The 17271-nt window shown below is 33.4% G+C and overlaps 1 protein-coding gene across 1 annotated transcript in view; it reads left to right on the plus strand.

Annotated features, from left to right (window-relative positions):
• The window catches only part of LOC143064701 (macrophage mannose receptor 1-like), a 93394-nt gene that overhangs the window by 59158 nt on the left and 16965 nt on the right, over positions 1-17271 (plus strand). The window contains exons 32-35 of the mRNA XM_076237735.1: positions 5362-5462; positions 14429-14572; positions 16027-16149; positions 16742-16908. Of these exons, the coding sequence (XP_076093850.1) occupies positions 5362-5462; positions 14429-14572; positions 16027-16149; positions 16742-16908 (535 nt within the window). The remainder of the gene's footprint in view (positions 1-5361; positions 5463-14428; positions 14573-16026; positions 16150-16741; positions 16909-17271) is intronic.

Genomic DNA, 17271 nt, shown 5'->3' on the forward strand with positions numbered 1-17271 from the left:
GTAAAATGCAGTTTTTGGCTTATAACTCAAAAACCAAAGCATATAGAGCAAATCTGACAAGGGGGTAAAAGTGTTTATCAGGTCAAGATCTATTTGCCCTGAAATTTTCAGACAAATCATACAAACCGTTGTTGAGTTGCTGCCCCTGAATTAGTAATTTTAAGGAAATTTTGCAGTTTTTACTTATTATCTTGAATATTATTATAGATAGAGATAAACTGTAAACAGCAATAATGTTCAGCAAAGTAAGATCTACAAATAAGTCAACATGACCAAAATTGTCAGTTGACCCATTAAGGAGTTATTGCCCTTTATAGTCAATTTTTAACCATTTTTAGCTCACCTGGCCCAAAGGGCCAAGTGAGCTTTTCTCATCACTTTGGGTCCGTCGTCCGTCGTCGTCCGTTGTCCGTCGTCTTTGTTAACTTTTACAAAAATCTTCTCCTCTAAAACTACTGGGCCAAATTAAACCAAACTTGGCCACAATCATCATTGGGGTATTTAGTTTAAAAAATGTGTTCGGTGACCCGGCCAACCAACCAAGATGGCCGCCATGGCTAAAAATAGAACATAGGGGTAAAATGCTCTTTTTGGCTTATAACTCAAAAACCAAAGCATTTAGAGCAAATCTGACATGGGGTAAAACTGTTTATCAGGTCAAGATCTATCTGCCCTGAAATTTTCAGATGAATAGGACATTCCGTTGTTGGGTTGCTGCCCCTGAATTGGTAATTTTAAGGAAATTTTGCTGTTTTTGGTTATTATCTATAAATATTATTATAGATAGAGATAAACTGTAAACAGCAATTATGTTCAGCAAAGTAAGATTTACAAATTAGTCAGCATGACAGAAATGGTCAGTTGATCCCTTTAGGAGTTATTGCCCTTTATAGTCAATTTTAAACCATTTTTCGTAAAACTTAGTTATCTTTTACAAAAATCTTCTCCTCTGAAACTACTGGGCCAAATTAATCCAAACTTGGCCACAATCATCTTTTGGGTATTTAGTTTGAAAAATGTGTCCGGTGACCCGGCCATCAAATCAAGATGGCCGCCACCGCTAAAAATAGAACATAGGGATAAAATGCAGTTTTTGGCTTATAACTCAAAAACCAAAGCATTAAGAGCAAATCTGACTGAGTAAAATTGTTCATCAGGTCAAGATCTATCTGCCCTGAAATTTTCAGTTGAATCGGACAATCCGTTGTTGGGTTGCTGCCCCTGAATTGGTAATTTTAAGGAAATTTTGCTGTTTTTGGTTATTATCTTGAATATTATTATAGATAGAGATAAACTGTAAACAGCAATAATGTTCAGCAAAGTAAGATTTACAAATAAGTCAAATGACCGAAATGGTCAATTGACCTTCTAAGGAGTTATTGTCCTTTATAGTCAATTTTTAACAATTTTCATAAAATTTGTAAATTTTTATTAACATTTTCCACTGAAACTACTGGGCCAAGTTCATTATAGATAGAGATAATTGTAAGCAGCAAGACTGTTTAGTAAAGTAAGATGTACAAACACATCACCATCACCAAAACACAATTTTGTCATGAATCCATCTGCCTCCTTTGTTTAATATTCACATAGACCAAGGTACACAGGCTCTTTAGAGCCTCTAGTTCTAAAATTTTAGTATTCTTATAAAAAATCTTCTCCTCTGAAACTACTGGGCCAAATATAACCAAACTTGGCCACAATCATCATTTGGGTATCTAGTTTTAAAAATGTGTGGCGTGACCCTCCCAACCAACCAAGATGGCCGCCGTGGCTAAAAATAGTACATAGGGGCGAAATGTAGATTTTGGCTTATATCTCTGAAACCAAAGCATTTAGAGCAAATCTGACAGGGAATAATTGTTTATCAGGTCAAGATCTACAAAACAGACAACCTGTTGTTGGATTGCTGCCCCAGAATTAGTAATTTTAAGGAAATTTTGCAGTTTTTGCTTATTATCTTGAATATTATAATAGATAGAGATAAACTGTAAACAGCAATAATGTTCAGCAAAGTAAGATCAACATGACCAAATTTTTTAGTTTACCCCTTAATGAGTTATTGCCCTTTATAGTCATTATTTAACAATTTTCATAAATTTTTGTAAATTTTTGTAAATTTTTAGAAAAAATTTTCCACTGTAATTACTGGGCCAAGTTCATTATAGATAGAGATAATTGTAGTTAGAAGAATGTCCAGTAAAGTAAGATCTACAAACACATCATGATCACCAAAACACAATTTTGTCATGAATTTATCTGTGTCCATTGTATAATATGCACATAGACCAAGGTGAGCGACACAGGCTCTTGAGAGCCTCTAGTTTTTATAGTAAGGTTAACAAAATAATTATTATTGAATTTTGTCGATGACCTGAGACTTTTATACTAATTTATACATAGTAGTATAGTTACAATAAGTGATAAATAAATTTTACTTTTAATGCATGGTAGTTTTAATCCTTTTCTTCCTATAAACATTCATTTTCTATGTCGATTATGCATGCATATACATTTGTCTTATTATCAACGTTTATCCTTAAGAAGATTTTTAACGATCATAAAAAGATTACATACATATAATGATAAGATTACTTATAAAGGTGCCCATCCTATTGTGCGAGAAAATCACATTTCAATTGTGTGTTTCGATTTTTAAGACCGTAAACTCTAATTTCAAGTTTAAACATATTTTCCATAATTCATATAGAAAACGCATATTTAGAGAGTTTCAACCTCAATTTACGTTGTCACCATCATTTTTTTCTTTTCTGCTTTTTAAAAAATTTGTATAAGAGTACAAATTCAAGTGTTTGCTTATTATTTTTTGAATCATATAAATAATAAGCCGTTGTCCTGTCTCCTTTTTAACTCTGAAGTTAAATAATCAATTATAATGTAATGCGATTATGATTTTTTTTTATTTGACCAAACCGGGTTATGCATTGTGAAATCTATGACAAAACCTGCCAGTTCCATTTTGACATGACCCATTTCTGTCGTTCCATACTCAGAAATACAAGTATTGAGATGCTCATAATGACAAGTTTTGCAATCTCCGTGTCAGTATCTATCTTCCCGTACTTTTCTTTCCGTACAATGTGAACAATTTAACGAGAAATTAAACAATTTCGAGACAAGGTTCACTCAATTTGTCATTTTGACGTGCATTTTTACTTATTTCTCCGTTAATATATAGAATGGTTGTAGAAAATATTGCATCTCACAATAGGAAATAGTTGTATATGTATATATATTCTTCGATATCATAAAAGAAATAAAAAAAATAAGGAGAAACCTTCCTTTCTTCTGTTTATTGATGTTCCCTCATAATTTGTGCTGGGTGTTAGATACTATCGAGTCCGAACAATTTTTGCAGGTGTGGTTTAGACACAGTGTTGTATAAATAGCAAAACTTATAAAACCTTATTAATCCAGATAAGACTTGCTTATGTATCTAGAATAGAGAATTGATACATGAAATGTATTCAAGAGACAATAACTGGACTTATGATCTAAAAACAGCCTCCAATGGGTCTTCAAAGCAGCAAGAAAATCCTGTAACCAGAGGGGAGCTACCCCCTAAAAAACAGTGATTTTGCTAGCGCTCATCACTTTGGTAATTTATGAAAGGGTTTTCGCATTGACGAAAGTATTTCAAAAAAAAAGTGTGAAAATATTTTCACATTAAAAACTACAAATCTACCTGTCTTTATGTTTTTGACAAGTTTATGACCACCCAGATAATTAACATTTTCAACAGGTGTTACAAGTTGTGATTGCAACTAATCCAGTTATCGCCATCGGATGGGTCACTAATCCATTAATTATTAATAAACCTCATAATTGACCATCATAATTATTTCCCCAGAAGAATCAGTCAGTTGGCTTTTCAACAAACAGGAGTATAGTTTCGTCATTTGATTGAAATTATTACCCCCTGACAGTTCGCATTTGAATCTCAATGTTTCTCAAACGATCACAATTTGAAGTTCTTTTGTCGTAGATTTGTCATTTGAATGCATTTTCGTCATGATTGATATAAATTGCCATCAAAAACTTTTTGACAATTTCCATTTGAAATATAGAATTTTATTCAAAACGTTCAGAGATGTCTTCACGAGATAAACAGGTGCTTTCTGTACTGTGTGCTACGCATGCATAAAAGTATTCCTGTGTGACTATTTATAGATCCTGATTAAAAACGTAAAATACGAAATAATTTAGAATCAATTAAACAAGAGAGACAAATATCTATCTCTCACTAAAGGAATTTTAACCGAAAAATTATAATTTCGTGATGAATCCGGACTCATTTTGAATTTATCATCCACGTGTCACTTCCCGTTTTCGTTTCATTTTAAAACCGAAAGTAGTAAACGTGATCTATTCTTGATTTGTTTACAACCTCCTTTCAGTCATTATACTCGTTCCAAAAAGGATTTTATACAGTTCCAACTTAATAGAAATGATTTCCAAATATCCATTTAGACCTTTTATAAGGATAATGATTATGCAGTGATATATAATCATTGCAAGTTAATTTTTGCTGTGATTCCTTGTTTAAAAAAAAATGAATCCAACTTTTGTTGATTAGGAATGTCCTGTGGAACAAACTGAAGAGAAATTGTGAACTAAGTTTCCACATGCCATTTCTGAATCTTTCATAATAAGGGCCAATACAGTCAAATCATACAATTCTGATTGCCAATCATGCTTTAGGCTTTTAAAATTTGACAAAGTCAAAAATGAAGCTAGTAAGATACATCCTTGGTCCCTTGCTGTTACACAAAAAAAAAGGTTGATTTTCATAGTGCGCAAAAGTGACTAAAGCTCTCAAAATCCTAGCTTAAAAACCCTGCTAAACAATACTGTATACTAGTTCAGCAAAATGGAAGGATCTATATATTTTATTATTGGTCTTCGTTTTGCCTGTATTGCCAAATTACAGATTTTATCCCATTTTCACGGTCCACTGAACATAAAAAATGATAGTGCGGATGGGGCATCGGTGTACTTGGGACACATTCTTGTTTTAATTGGTGCTTAATTGAGAAAAATAAAATGATGATCTTGGTTTTATCCAGGAGAACAACTTTTTTTCTTAAGGTGGTCAAGCTTTATAAAGACTGCAGAAATGGATTTCCCCCTAGAAAACCAGCCAAATATATTATCTATAACATGTTTATATCATATGGAAAAAAAGAAGAAAAAAAGAAACCAATCCATTGTTGTAAACAACCTTAGATAAAATCATATTTTTGTGTGTGTAAATTTGACTATTTTAAACACTGAAAATGTTGAAATGAAAATTCTACTTGTAACAAAAGAAAAATATTTTATTTGAGGATCTATTTATAGGTGGAGTGACGGCTCTGTACTTGATTTTAGGAGCTGGAATGGAAACGAACCCAATGATGCATTTGGAGGTGAAAGGTGTGCAGGATTGCTTTCCTCTAATGGTTAGTACAAGGAAGAAAGATATGAAGTTATTAATAAATAAAAATGTTTCTAAATTAAATTCTGCTACTAGAGAAATCATTCAATATTTCACTTATATTAATGTTTGAACAACAAAATGATGATATATTTTAGCTCACCTGGCCCAAAGGGCCAAGTTAGCTTTTTCCATCACTTTGAGTCCGTCGTCGTTTACTTTAAAAAAAAACTTCTGCTCTGAAACTACTAGGCCAAATTAAACCAAACTTGGCCACAATCATCATTGGGGTATCTAGTTTAAAAAATTCGTAAGGGTTCCACGGAACCCAGTGTCTCGCCTACTTTTGCTGTTAATCGCACACTCAACAAAAATGAGGAAAAACATCAATAAAAATTTCCCTCTCGATACTGTCTTTTGATTGAAAGAAGCTTCCAAGTTTGGTAAAAAAATCCAGGATAGTTTATGAATCTAATAAATGATTTATAAACTTTAACTGCAGACTGTATGTAATGTTAACTGGAAGAAAAACTAAGTCCTTTTATAAGTAAAATACGGAAACAGTGATTTTTTTTTTTACAAAATTTACTTCTGAATAATATCTTATGATCAGAAACAAGCTTTTGTTTAAGTTTGGTAGAAATCCTGGATGGTCTAAGAACATTATAAAAATTTTAAAAACTTAAACCACAGAGTGAATGTTTTGTTTCTGGCAAAAAAACTAAGTCCATTTATACATGTTATAAGTAAAATACGGAAAAGTGGAAATTTATTTTTACAAAATTTTCTTCTTGATACTATCTTATGATCATAAACAAGCTTCTGTCCAAGTTTGGTACAAATCAAGGATAGTTTATGAAAGTTATTAAAATTTTAAAAACTTTAACCACAGAGTGAATGTAATGTTTCCTCGCAGAAAAACTAAGTCCATTTATAAGTAAAATACGGAAAAGTGGAAATTTATTTTTACAAAATTTTCTTCTGGATACTATCTTATGATCATAAACAAGCTTCTGTCCAAGTTTGGTACAAATCAAGGATAATTTATGAAAGTTATTAAAATTTTAAAAACTTTAACCACAGAGTGAATGTAATGTTTCCTCGCAGAAAAACTAAGTCCATTTATAAGTAAAATACGGAAAAAATGGAATTTTATTTTTACAAAATTTACTTCTGGATATTTTCTTATGATCATAAACAAGCTTCTGTCCAAGTTTGGTAGAAATTCAGTATAGTTTAAGAAAGTTATTAAAATTTCAAAAACTTTAACCACAGAGTGAATATTTGTGGACGCCGCCGCCGACGACGACGCCGACGACGACGGAATGTAGGATCGCTTAGTCTCGCTTTTTCGACTAAAGTCGAAAGGCTCGACAAAAATGTGTCCTGTGACCCGACCAACCAACCAAGATGGCCACCATGGCTAAAAATAGAACATAGGGGTAAAATGCTCTTTTTGGCTAATAACTCAAAAACCAAAGCATTTAGAGCAAATCTGACTGGAGTAAAATTGTTTATCAGGTCAAGATCTATCTGCCCTGAAATTTTCAGATAAATGGGACAACCCTTTGTTGGGTTGCTGCCCCTATATTGGTAATTCTAAGGAAATTTTACTGTTTTTGGTTATTATCTTGAATATTATTATAGATAGAGATAAACTGTAAACAGCAATTATGTTCAGCAAAGTAAGATTTACAAATAAGTCAAACGTGACCGAAATGGTCAGTTGACCCCTTTAGGAGTTATTGCCCTTTATAGTCAATTTTTAACCATTTTTCGTAAATCTTAGTAATCTTTTACAAAAATCTTCTCCTCTGAAACTACTGGGCCAAATTAATCCAAACTTGGCCACAATCATCATTGGGGTATCTAGTTTAAAAAAATGTGTGGCGTGACCCTGCCAACCAACCAAGATGGCTGCCATGGCTAAAGAGAGAACATAGGGGTAAAATGCAGTTTTTGGCTTATAACTCAAAAACCAAAGCATTTAGAGCAAATCTGACATGGGGTAAAATTGTTAATCAGGTCAAGATCTATCTGCCCTGAAATTTTCAGATGAATCGGACAACCCGTTGTTGGGTTGCTGCTCCTGAATTGGTAATTCTGAGGAAATTTTAATGTTTTTGGTTATTATCTTGAATATTATTATAGATAGAGATAAACTGTAAACAGCAATAATGTTCAGCAAAGTAAGATCTACAAATAAGTCAACATGACCAAAATTGTCAGTTGACCCATTAAGGAGTTGTTGCCCTTTATAGTAAATTTTTAACCATTTTTAGCTCACCTGACCTGAAAGGTCAAGTGAGCACGTGAGCTTTTCTCATCACTTGGCGTCCGTCGTCGGGAGTCCGTCGTCCGTCGTCTGTAAACTTTTACAAAAATCTTCTCCTCTGAAACTACTGGGCCAAATTTAACAAAACTTGGCCACAATCATCCTTGGGGTATCTAGTTTAAAAAATGTGTCTGATGACCAGGCCATCTAACCAAGATGGCCGCCATGGCTAAAAATAGAACACAAGGGTAAAATGTATATTTTGGCTTATATCTTTGAAACCAAAGCATTTAGAACAAATCTGACATTGGATAAAATTGTTAATCAAGGTCAAGATCTATCTGCCCTGAAATTTTCAGACGAATCGGACAACCTGTTGTTGGGTTGCTGCCCCAGAATTGGTTATTTTATGGAAATTTTGCAGTTTTTGGTTATTATCTTGAATACTATTATAGATAGAGATAAACTGTAAACAGCAATAATGTTCAGCAAAGTAAGACCTACAAATCAGTCAACATGACCAAAATTGTCAGTCAACCCCTTAAGGAGTTATTGCCCTTTATAGTAAATTTTTAACAACTTTTCGTCATTTTTTGTAACTTGTACAAAAACCTTCTTCTCTGAAACTACTTGGCCAAATTTAACCAAACTTGGCCACAATTATCATTGTGGTATATAGTTAAAAAATTGTGTCTGATGACCATGCCTACCAAACAAAATGGCCGACATGGCTAAAATTAGAACATAGTGGTAAAATGCAGTTTTTGCTTTATATCTTTGAAACTAAGACATTTAGGGCAAATCTTTCAAGATTTAAATGTCCACCAGAATATGGTCTATCCCCTTACAAATTTTCAGATGAATCGGACAACCCGTTGTTGGGTTGCTGCCCTAAAATTGGTAATTTTAAGGAAATTTTGCAGTTTTTGGTTATCTGGAATACTATTATAGATAGAGATAAACTGTAAACAGTAATAATGTTCAGCAAAGTAAGATCTACAAATAAATCAACATGATCAAAATTGTTAGAGGACCCCTTAAGGAGTAATTGCCCTTTATAGTCAATATTGAACAACTTTTCGTCATTTTTTTAACTTGTACAAAAATCTTCTTTTCTAAAACTATGGGCCAAATTTAACCAAACTTGGCCACAATCATTACTAGGGTATCTATTTAAATAAAGTGTCTAATGACCCCGCCTACCAACCAAGATGGCTGACATCAGTAAATACAGTAACAGGTGAGCGACACAGGCTCTTGAGAGCCTCTAGTTCTAAAATTTTAGTATTCTTTTAAAAAATCTTCTCTGAAACTACAGGGCCAAATTTAACCGAACTTGGCCACAATCATCATTTGGGTATCTAGTTTTAAAAATGTGTGGCGTGACCCTGCCAACCAACCAAGATGGCTGCCATGGCTAAAAATAGTACATAGGGGCGAAATGTAGAGTTTGGCTTATATCTCTGAAACCAAAGCATTTAGAGCAAATCTGACCAGGAATTAAGTGTTTATCAGGACAAGATCTATCTGCCCTGAAATTTTCAGACAAAACAGACAACCTGTTGTTGGGTTGCTGCCCCAGAATTAGTAATTTTTAGCTCACCTGGCCCAAAGGGCCAAGTGAGCTTTTCTCATCACTTTGCGTCCGGCGTCCGTCGTCCGTCGTCCGTCGTCGTCCGGCGTTAGCTTTTACAAAAATCTTCTCCTCTGAAACTACTGGGCCAAATCAAACCAAACTTGGCCACAATCATCATTGGGGTATCTAGTTTAAAAAATGTGTGGCGTGACCCGGTCAACCAACCAAGATGGCCGCCACGGCTAAAAATAGAACATAGGGGTAAAATGCAGTTTTTGGCTTATAACTCAAAAACCAAAGCATTTAGAGCAAATCTGACATGGGATAAAAATGTTTATCAGGTCAAGATCTATCTGCCCTGAAATTTTCAGATGAATCGGTCAATCGGTTCTTGGGTTGCTGCCCCTGAATTGGTAATTTTGAGGAAATTTTGCTGTTTTTGGTTATTATCTTGAATATTATTATAGATAGAGATAAACTGTAAACAGCAATAATGTTCAGCAAAGTAAGATCTACAAATAAGTCAACATGACCAAAATGGTCAGTTGACCCGTTTAGGAGTAATTGCCCTTTATAGTCAATTTTTAACCATTTTTCGTTAATAAAAGTAATCTTTTACAAAAATCTTCTCCTCTGAAACTACTGGGTAAAATTAATCCAAACTTGGCCACAATCATCTTTGGGGTATCTAGTTTAAAAAATGTGTGGCGTGACCTGGTTAACCAACCAAGATGCCCGCCACGGCTAAAAATAGAACAAAGGGGTAAAATGTAGTTTTTGGCTTATAACTCAAAAACCAAAGCATTTTGAGGAAATCTGACATGGGGATAAAAATGTTTATCAGGTCAAGATCTATCTGCCCTGAAATTTTCAGATGAATCGGTCAATCGGTTGTTGGGTTGCTGCCCCTGAATTGGTAATTTTGAGGAAATTTTGCTGTTTTTGGTTATTATCTTGAATATTATTATAGATAGAGATAAACTGTAAACAGCAATAATGTTCAGCAAAGTAAGATCTACAAATAAGTCAACATGACCAAAATGGTCAGTTGACCCGTTTAGGAGTTATTGCCCTTTATAGTCAAGTTTTAACCATTTTTTGTAAATTAAAGTTATCTTTTACAAAAATCTTCTCCTCTGAAACTACTGGGCCAAATTAATCCAAACTTGGCCACAATCATCTTTGGGGTATCTAGTTTAAAAAATGTGTGGCGTGACCTGGTCAACCAACCAAGATGGCCACCACCGCTAAAAATAGAACATAGGGGTAAAATGCAGTTTTTGGCTTATAACTCAAAAACCAAAGCATTTTGAGGAAATCTGACGGGATAAAAATGTTTATCTGGTCAAGATCTATCTGCCCTGAAATTTTCAGATGAATCAGTCAATCGGTTGTTGGGTTGCTGCCCCTGAATTGGTAATTTTGAGGAAATTTTGCTGTTTTTGGTTATTATCTTGAATATTATTATAGATAGAGATAAATTGTAAACAGCAATAATGTTCAGCAAAGTAAGATCTACAAATAAGTCAACATGACCAAAATGGTCAGTTGACCCCTTTAGGAGTTATTGCCCTTTATAGTCAATCTTTAACCATTTTTCATAAATCTAAGTAATCTTTTACAAAATCTCCACTGAAACTACTAGGCCACAATCATCTTTGGGGTATCTAGTTTGAAAAATGTGTCCGATGGCCGCCACGGCTAAAAATAGAACATAGGGGTAAAATGCAGTTTTTGGCTTATAACTATGAAACCAAAGCATCTAGAGCAAATCTGACAAGAAGTTAAATTGTTAATCAAGTCAATATCTATCTGCCCTGAATTTTTCAGATGAATTGGACAACTGGTTGTTGGGTTGCTGCCCTCCAATTGGTAATTTTTAAAGAAATTTTGCCGTTTTTGGTTATCTTGAATACTATTATAGATAGCGATAAACTGTAAACAGCAATAATGTTCAGCAAAGTAAGATCTACAAATAAGTCAACATGACCTAAATGGTCAATTGACCCCTTAAGGAGTTATTGCCCTTTATAGTCAATTTTTAACAATTTTCATTAATTTGGTAAATTTATGTAAATTTTTACCAAATATAGTTCTCTGTTACTAATGGGCAAAGTTCATTATAGATATAATTGTAAGAAGCAAAATCGTTCAGTAAAGTAAGAACTTCAAACACATCACCATCACCAAAATACAATTTTGTCATGAATCCATTTGTGTCCTTTGTTTAATATGCACATAGACCAAGGTGAGCGACACAGGCTCTTTAGAGCCTCTAGTTAGGAAATTTTGCAGTTTTTGGTTATTATCTTGGATATTATAATAGATAGAGATAAACTGTAAACAGCAATAATGTTCAGCAAAGTAAGATCTGCAAATAAGTCAACATGACCAAAATTGTCAGTTTACCCCTTAAGGAGTTATTGCCCTTTATAGTCATTTTTTAACAATTTTCATGAATTTTTGTAAATTTTTAGAATATATTTTCCACTGTAATTACTGGGCCAAGTTCATTATAGATAAGATAATTGTAGCAAGAAGAATGTCCAGTAAAGTAAGATCTACAAACACATCATGATCACTAAAACACAATTTTGTCATGAATTTATCTGTGTCCATTGTTTAATATGCACATAGACCAAGGTGAGCGACACAGGCTCTTGAGAGCCTCTAGTTTTATTTTTTGTTTAAATAATAGCTAATGCCACCTTAAAGAATAAATTAATAGTGTTTTGAAAGCAAAGAAATTAATCATATTTTATTTTTTTTTGAAATTATATGTAGTACATTATGTGTTTAATTCATATTGTGTATATTATATTTTTTTCCATACATCTTTCTCGAGGTATCTATACTATTAAACGAGAAGACCTCATTTTGTGTGTCGCTTCTCTTCCTTCCACAATAAATTATTCATCATGCCTCTGTGTTCTTTAGGTAACATGCATAGTCGCATTTGTCATCCATTTTTATGATTATTCAGATTCAGTTATTTTGGGAGAAAAACGACAAAATAGGTGTCCAGATATTGTTTCCGTTATCAGACTGACTTTTAGTCAAAGATAAGACTTCCGATTTTAAACATGCACAAGAACAACCAATCGTATGATAGATTACAAAAATGAAAAATAGATAAGCCAATCAGAGCGTTCTCCATATCAAGGCTTTTAGAAAGCAACAACCACAACTATTATACCTCCTTAGAGACAATTATGTTTTCGCGTTTATCCACCTGTAAACTACGATTATACTACTTTATTAATCAACTAAGTACATTATTGCCAAAAATGACTGTTTATTAAAAATAACATATTTTCTGTAATGGCCCTGTTTTTCTGTAATGGCCCTGTTTTTTTCCGTAATGGCCCTGTTTTTCTGTAATGGCCCTGTATTAATGCCCAGTTTGTCTGTATTAAGCCCAGTTAGGGTTTTTAATAAAAATAATAAAATCAAGTTGTAAAGAGTATAATACCTTTTTTTCATTTTATTTAATTTAGTAACCAGCAACCAACATTAAAGAACCATATAAAGGGATCACTGTTCATCCTGTTTTTCAACACATAACTTCTTTCAACTTAATATTTTGGATATTTGGTATATTTAAAGCTTTATCATGGTGAAGTACAAATTATTTTTTCAAACTAAACTGTCATCAAAAGAGTAAGAGAGTACATCAAGTTGGCAGCAACACATACACTTTTGTTCAGTTGGTTAATAAATGTATTTAGTAATGGGTGTTTTTATAATGGCCCTGTTATATGTCCTCTGTCAGTAATAATGGCCTCGGATGTCTGTAATGGCCCTCGGCGTTGCCTCTGGCCATTACAGACTTCCTCAACCATTATTACAGACCTTGGACATATAACAGGGCCATTATAAAAACACCCATTCATTAATACTAATAATATACAGAGACTCTCTGTATTTTGTCTACTTTTTTCTAAAATATTTACTATCTAAGGAGTCATACCAGTTGCATATATATATATATATATATTGAAATAAGTAAAACATGTGGAAACAAGAATGTGTCCATAGTATACGGATGCCACATCGGCACTGTCATTTACTATGTTTAGTGGACCGTGAAATGGGGTAAAATCTCTAATTTGGCATTAAAATTAGAAAGATCATACCATAAAGAATATATTTACTAAGTTTTGACTTCACCAAAAACTACCTCGACAAAAACTTTAACCTGAAGCGGGACAGACGGATGGACGAACGAACGGACGAACAGACAAACAGACTAGAAAACATTATTCCCACAAATGCGCATACAAATTTATTGTTGAAAGTGAAAACTTTAACCTGAAGCCGGACAGAAGGACGGACGAACGAACGGACAGACGAACAGGCTAGAAAACATAATTCCCATAAATGGGGCATAAAAATTTATTGTTGAAAGTGAAAGTCGTGATTTAGCCAAAATGAAAGTAGGGTAGAGATTATAGGGAGGCATGACTTATTCGGGACGTCGGGATCGGGTGTTTTTAACCTCGGGATTTCGGGATTGATCTTTACGGGATGCGGGAATATATTTTTTTTAATTTCGGGATGTCGGGATATGATCGTTAAAATACGCACCTCATCATTTCATGTTTTTAAGCCCGGGATCTCGGGATCAGGGCCCCTCAGACCACCCCTCAAATGAGCCTTAGTCATTTATACGAAATTCAAATCCTACCATTGGCATGTTAATAGGGCTCTCAAAAGGAAAAGCACTGATGGATTGTCCTAGAAGCACATTTTATTAAAATAATAATGGTCTACAAGCAGTTTCATTTATTTCCTGTTTGAAGCGGTGCAAATTTTTTAATTTAATTTGACTTTTACCAAAAAATTCATTGTAGCAAAGGGGAAGAATAATTGTGGTATAATGCCAGAAACACGAAAAATAATTGAATTTAACAAAAAGGAAACACATAACGGACTTTGGAAAAAAGGGAGAGGGCTTTTGATACCTTATATGAAATTCTCCAGTCATAATATCTTTAACAAAAATTCATCCTACAACAGTTTACAAGCTGTATATGCCCGCCATTTCGCGGGTTTGTTCTAGTGTAAACAAACTTAAACTGCTTGTAATAGTATGAAAGGTTAATAAACAATTTATGCAGTTTTACAATGGTTTTAATAGGGAACTGGAATGATGACAATTGCAACCAACAAATAGGATTTATCTGCAAAAAATCAGTAGGCTCTGTTGGACCTGTAACTCCTCCTCCACCACAGTTAATCTCTGGAGGTTGTTCTGTCAATGGATTTGTACCAGAACCATATGGTAAGTTGTATGATGGTATCTATGTATAGGCCTGTTACACCTGCACCACCACAGTTAATCTCTGGAGGTTGTTCTGTCAATGGATTTGTACCAGAACCATATGGTAAGTTGTACGGTGGTAGTTATGTATAGTGTATATGGTAAGTTGTACGATGGTAGCTATGTAGTGTAGGGTCTGTTGGACCCGTTACTCCTGCACCACCACAGTTAATCTATGGAGGTTGTTCTGTCAATGGATTTGTACCAGAACCATATGGTAAGACATACACCTATTTGCTATTTGTCTGCAATTTCTGGACATCATAAAGGTTGCTGTTAAATTTGAAGTCATACTAAAAAATGTCTGATGCAACAAATAAATAGTGATTGTTGTCTGACTTCAAAATTTCAAGTGTCTCATATTCTTGGGTCAAGTGTGGTAGATTCCCTTATTGTGATACGGTCTATTATTCTGTATTGTAAATATATATGGTAGATTCCCTAATAGTGATACGGTCTATTATTCTGTATTGTAAATATATATGGTAGATTCCCTAATAGTGATACGGTCTATTATTCTGTATTGTAAGTATGTGTGGTAGATTCCCTAATAGTGATACGGTCTATTATTCTGTATTGTAAGTATGTGTGGTAGATTCCCTAATAGTGATACGGTCTATTATTCTGTATTGTAAATATATATGGTAGATTCCCTAATAGTGATACGGTCTATTATTCTGTATTGTAAGTATGTGTGGTAGATTCCCTAATAGTGATACGGTCTATTATTCTGTATTGTAAGTATATGTGGTAGATTACCTAATAGTGATATGTTCTATTATTCTGTATTATAAGTATGTGTGGTAGATTCCCTAATAGTGATACGGTCTATTATTCTGTATTGTAAATATATATGGTAGATTCCCTAATAGTGATACGGTCTATTATTCTGTATTGTAAGTATATATGGTGGTAGATTCCCTAATAGTGATACGGTCTATTATTCTGTATTGTAAGTATATGTGGTAGATTCCCTAATAGTGATACGTTCTATTATTCTGTATTGTAAGTATATATGGTAAGTCATAGTATTGTATTCCATGTTTATAGGGTATGGTGTGACTTCAATTATGTATTGTAAGTTATTTTATGGTATGGTGTTACTTCAAAGATCTGTATTGTAAGTTAATTTTATGGTAAAGTATGACTTCATAGATTTGTGTACTGGATTGTAAATTTGGTACTTTGTTCATTCTTTGTACTGGATTTGAAATTTCTTGTGGTAAGTGGTATCTTGTTACAAATGTACTATATCTTTAGGTAATGTTAATGCTAAATTTAAATAGTATGTTGTAAAAAATGGTTTGTGGTGCATTTAGTGATGTGAACTACATCTTAAGTTAATAATACGTTGTGCAGAACTACGTTTTATGTTGATTAATGCCTTTTACTAACATAACATTTTTCTTCTTCAGGTAACAAATGTTTTTATGCCAATAACAACACAACTCCAACAGATTGGAATTCAGCTGTGCAGTTTTGTAGAAAGTTCGGTCCTGGATATGATATTGCTGCAGTCAACAATGAAATTGAACAAGGTAGAATATTAGAGGTCTATAAAACTTGCATGAAATGGACACACTGGTTATAGAAAGCTGTCCTCATATGCTTTATCATGCACAGGCTTAATGGTTTTTTTGATTGTACCAAAATATGCTGAATGAGTTGGAAATGAAATGCTTTTTAGTTATAATGACTTGTCCTAAACACTAGTATAAAACATCTTTGATTCAAATTAAGTTTGATATTTTTGTTTAAAGATCAGAAACTAACTGACCTAAATTTTGTCTCTTAAACATAAAAAATTAATTAGAATTATAGAATTATGAAGTTTCCATCTTTCAACATAAATGTTCATCAGACTTCACCCTCTTCAATACCAAAGGAAGACAGGAATTTGTGCCCAACATAAAATACTGTTCCTTCCAGTACAAATCAATGTAAACAAAAATAACTTTTTCTTCCAGTACAAATCCAAGGAGTTTGCAATTTATCTTATGATGCTTCTGCTTTTTTCTATTTTTTTAACAATAAAAATACATGTAATTGTCTATTATCTATTACATTTTACCTCTTTCAGCTTTCCTCACTTCATTGATCCTAAGGTTTACCATTTTTTATCCCTTTCAGCTTTCCTTACTTCCTTGATACAAGGATTTACCACAAATCTATGGATTGGACTGAACAATTTGAGACATAGCAATAGATTTAATTGGCAAGATAACTCAGCATTCTTCTACTCCAACTGGAATGCAGGAGAACCTAATGGTAACTCACAAAGTGGACGAGGGAGAACAGTAAGTAACGTAAACAAACTTACATTTCTAAGCTGGAATGGAAAGACATTTCCTGATCAATGGCAAAGTTTGTGACATCAATAAAATCTTAAATTCAGGCAATTCATAAAAAATGTCATTTCATTGAACACTTAATCAATCACTGAACCTATTTGATTTAGGTATTTTTCTGATCAAATTGTTGGGAAAAGTATGCCAAAGTAACACTGAGAGCGTGATATTCAAATATTTATTGCCTAGTAAGGGATCAGTATTTTAACCAGTGATTATCAGTATGTATATCAATGCTTCAGTTTTTCAGTCATTTTGTTTATCTGGTAACCATGGTATCAACATAAAGTTGGGGTTTACAGAAGGTAATAA

This window comes from Mytilus galloprovincialis, chromosome 2 (genome assembly GCF_965363235.1).
Source record: "Mytilus galloprovincialis chromosome 2, xbMytGall1.hap1.1, whole genome shotgun sequence".
Taxonomy (NCBI): domain Eukaryota; kingdom Metazoa; phylum Mollusca; class Bivalvia; order Mytilida; family Mytilidae; genus Mytilus; species Mytilus galloprovincialis.